At 45.1% G+C, this 11,897-nt stretch overlaps 1 protein-coding gene across 1 annotated transcript; it reads left to right on the top strand.

The window, feature by feature from the left end:
• The first annotated feature begins 297 nt into the window (after nt 1–297).
• On the top strand, nt 298–11,897 carry LOC142804142 (sodium-dependent proline transporter-like). Its single transcript, XM_075890746.1, has 5 exons — nt 298–1,428; nt 2,791–2,925; nt 3,735–3,841; nt 5,842–5,966; nt 11,490–11,897. Exons 1-5 carry the CDS (start codon nt 1,303–1,305, stop codon nt 11,609–11,611), a joined length of 615 nt encoding a protein of 204 aa, XP_075746861.1. The 5' UTR covers nt 298–1,302; the 3' UTR covers nt 11,612–11,897.

Below are 11,897 nucleotides of genomic sequence, written 5' to 3'. Positions count from 1 at the left end.
GTAATTTTAACTTCATGGGTGACGTCCGGCTGCCTTTCGCAGACCGGTAAAAAGCAAATTTAGGGGAGGGGGGTGTGGAAATCGAGGCTAGCCCGCTGCCTTTGCGCGGGTTTGCCGCTTTTTCTGCTGTTCTCGTGTCCCGACATGTCTCCCCTTTTCCGCTGTCTGCCGCGCTGGGAGAGCAGAGTGACGTTGAACCCCCTCACCCGGTAGTGGATGTTGACTGTGGCGCCGGGTGCGGAGTCTCCCGAGAGATATAGCGCGCGTGCGTCGGAAGCGGGCAGATACTCTCCGGGACAGCTGACAGTGAGCCACGCTATCTTTTCCGTCTGTCGACTCCCGTCGCTCGGGGCTCGTCGGACTTCGCTGACGGCGCCTCGCGCCCGAGGCGAACGCCCACCCTTTGTAGCCCCTCTGCGTACGCTCGGCCGAAGGGTGGTACGGTGTCTTAGTGCGTGGCCAGGCTACGCCGACCCGTCTCCCTCCGAAGCCAACGCGAGCACCTTTGCCCTCGCTCGAGCAACCGGGCCTTGGTCCCGGTGTCTCCGTGTATCTCCTTTACCACGGAGACGTGATGGTGGCACCCTGTGTAGTACTTTTATGCTCGTGGCGTGGAGAAGCCCATTTGCTTTCCCGCCGCGCCTTTGCAACGGGCTGTACTGCGTTTGGTGTTGCCACAGACAATTAAGTGTTACAACGTTGAGCAGTATCGTGTTCTCGCCACGGCGACGGTTAATGTGTGCCCTGCGGCTCGCTAAGACCGGACCGACGCTAGTGGCCGCACTCCTTTGGGATGCATGTCACTACACCTTCCATGACCGCGATCATGCGAGGCACATTGTGCGTCATGTGAAATTAACAGTGTCGTAAACCAAAGCCGAATGTGTGTCTAACCTCATTGAAAAGCGCGAACATGTAACTAATAACTGTGGAAGGCTTCAGTGCAGCTTAGGGTTCAGCTCACTACTAAACACCCCAGCCGCGCGTTTCATCTTTCGTTGGTTGACCATTTGTGCGGAGTGCTTCTTGTTCGGTGATTGTTTCCACATGGCCGAAGGAGAACGTCGTCAACACACAGTGCTCCCCCAACCCCTGCCTTAAATGTTATCAAACAGTACATTCCTGCTTTACAACTGCGGCTTCCAGACCGTCGACTTAGGAATTTCTAAAAGCTTGCACATACACTTCATTGCTGAATAAGCCCATAAGATGCGAAAATGATTAGTGGAAGCGTATCTGCAGGCTTTTCATTAATTTTGCGTGTTTCCTATAGCGACTTTTGCGCCTTTTTCCAGGCACGGTATGCTCAAAGTGACCAGTGGCATTGATGACTTCGGCGGCATTCGCTGGGAGCTGCTCGTGTGCTACATCTTCACCTGGTTCTTCATATTCGTCTGCACGGCTCAAGGTGTTGCTGCTGTTGGACGGGTCAGGATGCTGTTGCTATCTCCTATACGCTTTTCTAGCGCCTCTGTCTGTGCTTTTATGATTTGTTCATTACAGTGTAACGTTACCACTCGACAAAAGTACCAAATACTATCCCAGTATAAAAAATTGTCTAATTAGAACTAATATTATAAGGATGTGTAACACTGTAAGTTTTGTGCGGTCAAAATGCTGCATCAAGTCTACCTTTCCTGTATTTCTCCAGCGCGTGGAAATTCACGCACAAGGATTCAAGTGCGGATCAGTAAGTTCACGATTATTCAGAGGAGAGCGAACGTAGAAAGCAGGTGTTTGGATATATATATGCACTGGTGATATAGCTTCGCATCTTTAGCTCTCCTTTGAACGAAAGCGTAATCATTCCTTCCCTTTTGGTTCGGACTGTTCTATTACAGATGATTGATTGATAAGTGGGTACGAACGTCCGAAAACCACCATATGATTATGAGAGACGCCGTAGTGGAGGGCTCCGGAAATTGTGACCACCTGGGGTTCTTTAAAGTGCACCCAAATCTGAGCACACAAGCCTACAACATTTAGGCTTCCATCGGAAATGCAGCCGTTGCAGCAGGGATTCGATCCCGTGACCTGCGGGTCAGCAGCCGAGTGCTTTACCCAGTGGACCACTGCAGCGGGGCTTTATTACAGATGAGGAGCCACACGCCTAATTATGAAGAATGTTTGTTTCGATATGACACCGATATTTTAACTTTTGATATTGTCTCAGGCATTTAGAAATTTATGCATCGATCGCAATTCCTGAATGTTATGAATTTTCCTACATTCGTTTTTCATTTTTATTTTTGTGCACCAGCCTGCCTATTTTTGTCTGAAGTGAATTCAATACCGATTATGACATACTTAACTGCCAAGATTCCTTATAGTGCTATATGGCGTGCTGTGTTTATTATTATAAGATAATCTTTTTCAATCATGCCTGTTGTTATACGGTTTCTTCGCCTGGTGTTGTACCAATGTAATTAGGGAGGCAGAGAGCCCACAAGAACGGTGGTAAAACTTGTCAGTTTTGTTGTATTTAGTCGTGTTGTATTTTGTGGATGCCGTGAATACAGAATCACACCTGAATGAAGCAGGATTTACATGCCACTTGCTGCCATTTGAAGAGATACGTCGTACGCACTTATTCTCTAAGCGCAACATTCTTGATGTTGTGCGTACAACATGACGCTGGCCCATGACAAACTTGAAGGCAAAATGAATTGTTTGTGGTCTTAAGCATGCAACGGCTGTCGACGTTGCGTCATGGAAAACTGTAATATTGTTATTATTAATAATATTACAATGACTGATCGAGACCACGTGTCCATTTTCTTGCTGGCGCAGATATCTGCGGTGATGGCCCTCCTGCCAGTGTGTCTTATGGTCGCCGTAGCTGTGAGAGCCCTCTTGCTTCCCGGTGCCAGGAGCTCTGTTTGGGAGCAGTTACAGCCACGCTGGAGCTGCCTCTGGGACAGCAGGGTATGCGTGCAATTAGCTTGACTTCAATACCACTTCTTAAGCAGAGCCTCCTCTTGGCGACTACATTTTGGTAGACTCTGGGTCATCAAACTTTAGCTCACGTTTCTATTTTCCATAAGTACTGAACACTACTTACGTAAAGGACGACCTTATACAAGACTTACTAATAGAACGAAGCTGACCGGGCCAATGCGACCATATACTGCAGGACAGATGCAGAATCGCGACACTGTATTTGCATCAGTTGTTTGCATTCTAGTGGGCCTTCCTAGATGAGCACCACATGTATGACACTGTATACAAGAAAAGCACTGCCTACAGCAGTGCTTCACTTTTATAGAAAGCCAACTCATGACATATATCTATATATTAAAATGTAATAAAGAAGAACTATTGAATCGCCGCTACCAGTAATTGAATGTTCCCTTTGACCAAACTCTGAAGCTTCATATCCGAGGTATCGCAAAAAAGCCGGAAAATTATTCTGCGCGAGACTGTCTTCTTTTGTTGCGTCAATGGTTCTTATGCAGTGGCTTCAAGACAACGGTGTGGTAGTATACGCGCCTTTTTACTGGTACACAACTAGCAAAGATTTTTCCCCGAATTGCAGGACAACAGCCTAATGTGCTCTGCGCTCATTGTGCCACTTTCCACGTTTGACGCGCGTCAAATGCTGTTTGAAGCGCAGTTATACGTTTAACCTAATTTTTAGCCAATACTGAACTGTACGAACAAATTCTAGTAGAAATGTTTTCGTTTTTTTGAATATCCAGATGCTCTAAACGTTGTTTTTTTTCTGCCGACGACAGGCGTGGTCGGACGCGTCGTTCTCTGTGCTCACGGGCCTGGCCATTGGACTGGGCCAGTTGCATTCGCTGGCTTCCTACAACACGTTTGACTCGACAACGGTGTACTGGTGGGTCAGATGTGCACTACGATTGGACACAGTAAACCCATGTTGAAATGGCTGAATACAATAACGCTATTGAACTCGGACCGCAGCTTCATCATGTATAGCCCCTCATTTGCGCAACACAGTTTGTCTAACATTTGTGCAGCGGCAGAACAACTCTTTCGCCACTTCTTACATGACGCGTGTTTTATGTCGATAGCAATTGTATAGACACTCTTGGGTAAATTTTGCCGTCGGCATCAATTTCATGCACTGTATATGTATACGTATATATATAAGTGAAAACGAAAGAAAGAAAAAAATTCAGAAAAAGAGTTTCCGGCGCGCGGAATCAGTCTTGTGACCTCCGCGTCGTGAATGCAACGCGTTAGCCACCGAGGGGTACCTCCTTTGATGTTCAAACGACAAGCTATTTATATCTACCAGTTACCAACCGCTGTTGGCGGGCATCTCGGCGTGGGGGGGGGGGGTACTATTGTGTTTTGAGCATTATCGGCGAGATAGTGCAATGAGCGTGCGGCGGCTCTCATCTCTCACGCGTACTTTGGCCCGGTGAGATGAGGCGAGTGGACAATCTTTCACGCGCCCTTATCTCCCGGAGGGGAGGATCATACGTCTTGGCTGGCATTGGGTTTGCATTGGAACGATTCTGTTGTAGTGGCGGGGCGCACACAGGTCACTGCAGTCGTTGCACAGCCTTCGTTTGCGAGAAAGGCACGCTTTTCGGGCGTTCATTTCTATTCTGCGCGTGACCTTCTAATTTGTGGCTATCGCGTTCATGGTTCCGCCTTTTCGGCAAAGTTGTTACTTTTTTGAGTGACACGAACATCACTCGAAGCCCAATATTTAAGCATTAGAAATACACGCTATCACAAACAATAAAATTTCGCATAAACCCGCAAAAACTTTCACATCACTTCAAATAGCCATCTAAGTCGTGCGTGACATATCGTTTCCTGGTATACATACAAGATCGTATACGCTCATGTGCTACGTGACGCCATTAGGTAGAAAAGAAGAGTGTTTCGTGATTGCCTTCACGGCTCATAGAGGCGCTGTATGACACTCCTACTTTTAGATGAACATATGTTTACACATAAAGTGAACCGGGGTATGACCACCCCTGTAGCCCAGTTGGCAGAGCATTGGACGCGTCATCCGAAAGTCGCAGGTTCCGTCCCTGCCAATGGCAACTTTTCGTCCACTTTTCTTTCTTTACATTTACACTACAATCGCTACTAACAAGATCCCTATACGTTCCTTAGTATCATTGTCTATTAGTTCTTATTTTTTCTTGTCACGTGAAAGATGCTCAGTTTTGAAAAAAAGTTGAGTGAGGTATGCTTTTACAAATTGTGTTCGACGATCACTGGCACAGTTTCCAGTTGTTATCGTACGGTGACGCTTAAGGTTTATGTGCACATGTAAATAAAAACAGTGTGTGATTTAATTTTGTAGTTAAAAGTAACTGAAAGGAACTACATTATTCTGATAGTCGCAGAAGCTCTCTGCTACTTATATGAATTTGTGCTTTATTGATTGTTAATGTTTATGCATGATTAAGCTGGAATACAGGGAAAATTTTTAATGCTAGTAGCAAACTTTGGCTGTATACTATATTCGACATATTTATGCGGAATCGGTGCGGATTACTTCCTGAAAAAAACTAAATATGTTCTCTTCCTCGACCGTATACTCTGAACCTCCATTGACGCAGGCTTCCACTATAGGAACCTGCGTAACAAACTATCTTAACGTCCCACAACAAACTATCCTAACGTGCCACACTTCTACGTTTTTTGATCAATTGCGACCTACAGGCGTATTAGTGCTAGCAGGCACGACCTCCGCTTACCGATTTACAGCGCCATGCTTGTTCGTTTGAAGCGACCTCTGTCGGATGCGGGCATAACGAAGTATCATGGTAATAAATTAATGTGTGGTTGTATGCCATCCTAAATGGTAATGTTTTTTATGCCTGTCTGTTGTTATTCTGTGAGTAGGTGTTACTTCCTGTTGCCCTTGGGCATGACCATGTCGAACATCCTGTGCTCGATCATCGTTTTCGGAGTGGGAGGAAGTCTGGCCAAACAGCTTGGCATGTGCTTCGCGGACTTCGACAACTACAGTAAGGAAACACTGCGACAAGTCAACTGTTATAAAGGCTTAAGCCATTCCGATGAAGCGCCTTAAAAGCGTTTCTAGCGCATCATGCAATAGTGGAACTACAGGTTTTCCCGCTCACTTTAATCCAAGTGCCATCCTAAATAATCTGCATGCCATTCAAATAATCTGAGCGCCGAGTTATTTAACCCATATGCCAAACATTTAATGCAAGCGCCAACATACTTAATCCAAGCGCCAACTCACTCAGTCCGCGTGCCATTGAGTTTAATCCAAGTGCCACCGTGTTTAATCCAATTGCCAATGACTTTAATTCAGGTGCCAGTCAGTTTAATCCATGCGCTAGAAACACACAGTTAGCCACTATATATAGTATAAATGTCAGAATAACGTAAACATGGCGTCACAGCAAGAACTTTTCCCTCGGCTATACATGGTAGCGCTTATGAAATGAAGTGCGCAGTGCGACTTCCCCTTAACATAGCTTCAAAATAAAAAAAAACAGTCAGTAGTAATTGCATTTATGGGTACATAATGTATTTGCTCATAGAGTCTATGTTAGTCTTTATTGCATTGCTACTGCTTCATTACGGTTAACCATCTACACCATCGCATATGCATAGATTCGTGTCGTCTGCTGAGCAGATGGCATTTGGCTACTTATGCTCTGAGGCTACCGCAGTCATCTGCTCAGCCCAGGGAGAACAGTGACCGACAGATGATATTCATTCGTTCTTAAAATCAGAAATAACCACTTAAAAATAACAAACTTGCATTTAATCGGGTTCATGTGGAAATAAGTTGTTATAAAAGCATCAAATTAGATACTCCGGTTTTCATGTAACAGGCGACGCTTACTGTAGCTGAAGCGTGTTTACTTGAAACGTGTGTTTTCATACGGGAACATTTGCAGACGAAGAGAGAGCTTTGCTTAAAGTTATGGCTGGACGCAAACGAGGACCACACTTTAAGAACCCCGACGAACCTCGTCGAAAAAACAGCAGAGTATCAGTGGTCGACAGGGCTAGGATTGTGGACGTTTATAGGCGTGGCGGTGACTTAAAGCAACTGGCCGACGCTCTAGACATCAACATTAAAACAGCAAGATCGATTGCTGCTACCGACAGAGAAATATCAAAGCATGATGGGGGTTCAAAAAGGATGTTTGGAGATGACGTCGTGAGTACTTTGAGACGAATTGTCCACGAAAACTGTACATTTACATTGAAGCAAATAAAGGAGGCCCTGGAGAAAGAAATGCCAGGAGTATCAATCAGTGCAAGCACAGTCGACCGCTTGCTGGATGCCCACTGCTACTCGATGAAGCTAGTGACGCAGATTCCCGCAGATCGCAACCGTGACGACATCAAGCACAGCCGCATGCTGTACGCCCAATGGCTGTAGTCTGATAGACCGCGTGTTTGCCGCTTCTATTTGAATGAGACTAACTTCAATATCTGGTGCTCCAGGAGCTTCAGCAGGGCAGCTAAAGGACAACTAGCTGTGCACATTACCACAACGATAAAGGGAGTGAACTTGAACAGTATAGCATGCATGTCCGCAAATGGAGTTATTCTCTGGACTGTGGTGGACAAAGTTCATTAGGTTGTTTTAATGACTTCCTCAGTGATGTTTCGGCCCACGTAGAACGTGATGAGCCAAATACTGAAGCTGTATTCCTTTTTGATAATGCACCTGCTCACGCTCTAGCAGAACAGGCGGCTTTGGCTAACTCCATGCACTCTATTAAGCGCCTGGCAGCGTACAGTCCCTTCTTTAACCCTATAGAAGAAGCCTTCTCGAAATTCAAGTCACACGTAAAGGCCTACCTGAGCGAACGTCGTAATTTAGTTTTAGTGACACCGCAAGGCATGACGGAAAAGGAGCACAGGCGTTCTTTGCTGCTGGATGCGGCTCGCCACTCCATGCAACAAATACAGCACGTGGACTGCGCGGCCTTTGATTGGCACAATTTCTCTTTCGTGCCTGCCGCTTTGCGTGAAGATGACTTGTGAACATCCGTATCCGAACCCTATGAGACAGTTGTGTTTTAATAAATACACTAACCTGTGCCTATGTTGCATTTCTTGAATAATTAGTCGTACTCACTCTTGTTTTCCTGTATATGCATATGTATGTATGTGTACACACACACACACACACACACACGCACACACACACGCACACACACACACACACACACATATATATATATATATATATATATATATGTGTGTGTGTGTGTGTGTGTGTGTGTGTGTAGGTGTGTGTGTGTGTGTGTGTGCGTAGAGATAGAGAGGGAGACAGAACAAATAATTTAGTGATTGCACTGAATCCGCTAGCTTCCAATGTGTGATGAGAGGCATAATGCCGCGCCAAAAAAAAAAAACACATACACAAAAAAAGAAAGCTAGGCCCAAGGTCAGTTGCGTGTTATTATCATTTTGTTTCTTCTGTGTTCGTTTCATCGCATTCGTCAAGTGCATCACAAAACTAACAAACTAAACGAAGAATCAGTACTGTTCGTATCATTGGAGACATTTAACTTTGTTTGAATAAAAAAATAAGACAATATAATAATGTAAAATAAAACTTTTATTGCCAGATCAGAATAATCAGTTTCCGTTTTATGTTCACTACAGGAAAAAAAACATTGGAATTATCTCTAATTCACAGCGCGTGCCGCACGACGGCTTCCTGATTTCTTGATAATGTAGCTGTTTTTGACCCATCACTGCCCGCGACCATGCTTTTAATCTCTTAGCCTGCGTTCCGGCACTTCAATAAACATAGTGTGTCGTTCGCATTACATGACCTGTCCTGGTCATGTAATGTTGTAGTGTGTACCAAAGCCAATTATGAGCTTCAGTGAAGGATACTGAATTTCAATGCACTGTAAAATATTCATTAATATGTTCCTGCGTTTTTTTACTTTTCATTAAATTTATTTCACCTGGGCCAAGCACTCATTATACAAACTTGCGCATAGCAAAGTATGAGCACTCCAAACATGGCTTAAGCGAACCACGGCAGTAATTTTTTTCAAGAATACTATCGGCGAATACAAATAATAATGATTGATTCTACCTTCCGACTATTGTCTTTTATACTGTAGGAACTGCATTTCAATTGCACTGTCGTTTTTACGCCCCGTATTCTGGTTTTTGCGCGTGGATTAAACTGACTGGCACCTGAATTAAAGTCATTGATTAAACACGGTGGCACTTGGAGTAAACTCAATGGCACGCGGCCTGAGTGAGTTGGCGCTTGGAATAAATATGTGGCCGCTTGGATTAAATGTTTGGCACAAGGATTAAATAGCTCGGCACTCCGATTATTTCAATGGCATGCAGATTATTTTGGCTGGCACTTGGATTAAAGTGAGCGGGAAAACCTGTAGAAGAGTACGTGGAAATCCTATACTTCACTCAAATATAGGGCCTTCGCCTCGCTATAGAGTGCGATACTCATCGCGGATGTGAGGAAATCATAGTTTATGCATATTTATAATGCCATTATTGTTAATGTGCATGCCGGTATCTAAAGGGGCACTAAAGGTTAATAACCATTTTTCAGAGTTGCACGCAACAACGGTTTAGCAAGAGAATTAGAAATAACAATGGCGCATTCTGGAACAAAAGCCCGATGACTTAGAAAGGCCAAAGTTCAGTTGATCGCAATCACTCAAACTACCCATGACAGAAAAGAGCAGTTCAGTGCATAACAAGCCGGAAGAAATACAACCAATGAATTTCGGTTGTTTCATTCATGAAAAAAAATGGCCCCTTCACGATACTGCTTGTGAGTTCTGGCATCTCGAGCAGGGGGGAAAGGTGAGAGGAGTTCCCCCAGACGTGTGGTTTTCGAAATCTCAGGAGATGAAGGTCAAGGTGCACTGACGCTCATTCGAGTACAAGAAACGGGGTGACAGACAACACCTTCCGCTTCCCGTAACCATTCGAAACAGAAAGCCGTGGTCAGTTTTCCATCGCTTTAACGACCAACGGGAAGGTTTCCGAGCAGCGAGGTGGCAGGAAGCGGCGTAAGGGCACCCAGTGAGTTGGCACTAATATATCTCGGAGTCCGCGAAACGGCTGTCACCCAAGATGGTGTGCGACCTCGTGGTGATGGCATGCGCCCGCTAGCTAACCGGCCGCATTACGTAGCATGACGAGAAAATGCTGAACGGCGCATTCCTTGCATTCATCCAACAACGCAGCCAGTGGTAGCTTTTTCTTAACGCTCAAGCATTACAACGCACTACAACGTGTTTTAACGCTACAGAACTACAACGCATCTACAACGCATCTAGCTATTATAACGCGTCTGCTACAACGCATCTGGCTAGTTTTGAAAGCACTGTCAACAGCACTACAACGTGTCGTAAACGCTATTTTAACAATCCACGTTAAATAATGTATGCCTTTACTGTCCCTTTATTGGGATCCTGCAAATCTTTTCCGAGTAGCCGTAGAATTTATTCACTAAAGAAGCTTGTTGTCTCACGAGTCGACCGCCGCAAATATTTTTAGAATCCATTCTGCAGGTACCTATTTGCACTGCTTTAATTGCGTGGAAATGAAGTGTTTCCATCAACTCTATTTCGTCTTTCTATTATTCGTAACACGCTAATAACAATTATCGGTTATAACAATGGGCTTTTTGGTAATTAAATATCGTTTTTGACTGGGCTACCCTGTATAGGCGCAAAACAATTGTGAAGGCGCCCCAAAAGTAAAATGGAGCACTCAAACTGTGGCCAAGCTACGTAAAACTGCATGCCAGCGCGTTCGATTGAGAAAAACGGGTCTTTATGGATGAATAGATCGATGGATGGTTGGATGAATGGATGGATGTATCCGGCTGAGGCCTTTATATTGGGTGGTGGCTCACGCCGCCTATTCACAAAGTCAAGAACTATGACTATGCGTTTGAGAACTGAATTTGAATCTGGAATCATGGCGAAAGCGATGGAAGTGATGGCGCCATCTGCTGGCACATTTGTGTTCGCGAATAAAAGAACCACTTCGCGCTGGCATGCAGTTTTGCGTAGCTCAGCCACTGTTCGCGTGTTCTGTCTTACTTTTCGGGCACCTGTATATTCTGCTGGCTAAATTTACTCAAGTTGGAGTACCACCCGAAAAAAAAATGTATCTCAAAAGATTTCCCAGAGAAGTCTCGAATTCGCTATTCGGCTTTTAATACTCTGAACGCTTACACTAGTTATTTTGAAAGTGCTCTTAGTATGCGTTTCTCTCAACTTACCAGCTCGTGCGTGGTTTCTGGGTGAAGCTATACTTGTTTCATGTGTTCACCCCATAGGCAGTTTCTACGTGAATTTGTCGCGTTCTTTTTATGCTCATTCATATATACGTGTCCATCGGCGGGAAACCGTGGAGCTTTCCATCTTACTGTTTTATGCCCTAGCACTAAGAATCATTTGCTGACCGTCCGTCACCACGTTGCATGCATGCTGCGAAGTTTTCAAGTCGGTGTAAAATTGGACGCCATCCTCCGATTTGCCCAGCGTTCGTGTTTCCCTTCGTGATCTTCGCCGAGGTGGTCAAAAACTTGAGCTGGCCTAAGTTTTGGTCGGGAATGTTCTACGGCGCCGTCTTCCTTCTGGCCGTCGACGAGATGGTGAGATAGGAGCGCTTTCATTACACAAAAGCAATTATCTCGAACTTCATCAACGTGCCGGAGCACTTGTGTTTCAGGACAGTTCTAAAATAAGTTGGGTTAAACATGCCAAAGCACCCATTTGGTGGTTGGGTAGTTATAGTCAAGTGATTGGTTGCGTCTTATACTGATGGACAGTGCAGTAAGTCGCACGATGGTAGCGTGCGAGCTTCAAGGTATGCGTTTGAACGCGTCAGCGTCTGGTTTTCTGACGAGGCGCTGGGCTGTGTCACAATGAAGAGAGAGGGCGCGCAGC

This window comes from Rhipicephalus microplus, chromosome 3 (genome assembly GCF_043290135.1).
Source record: "Rhipicephalus microplus isolate Deutch F79 chromosome 3, USDA_Rmic, whole genome shotgun sequence".
NCBI lineage: Eukaryota > Metazoa > Arthropoda > Arachnida > Ixodida > Ixodidae > Rhipicephalus > Rhipicephalus microplus.
This window is presented reverse-complemented; position numbering and strand designations above follow the sequence as displayed.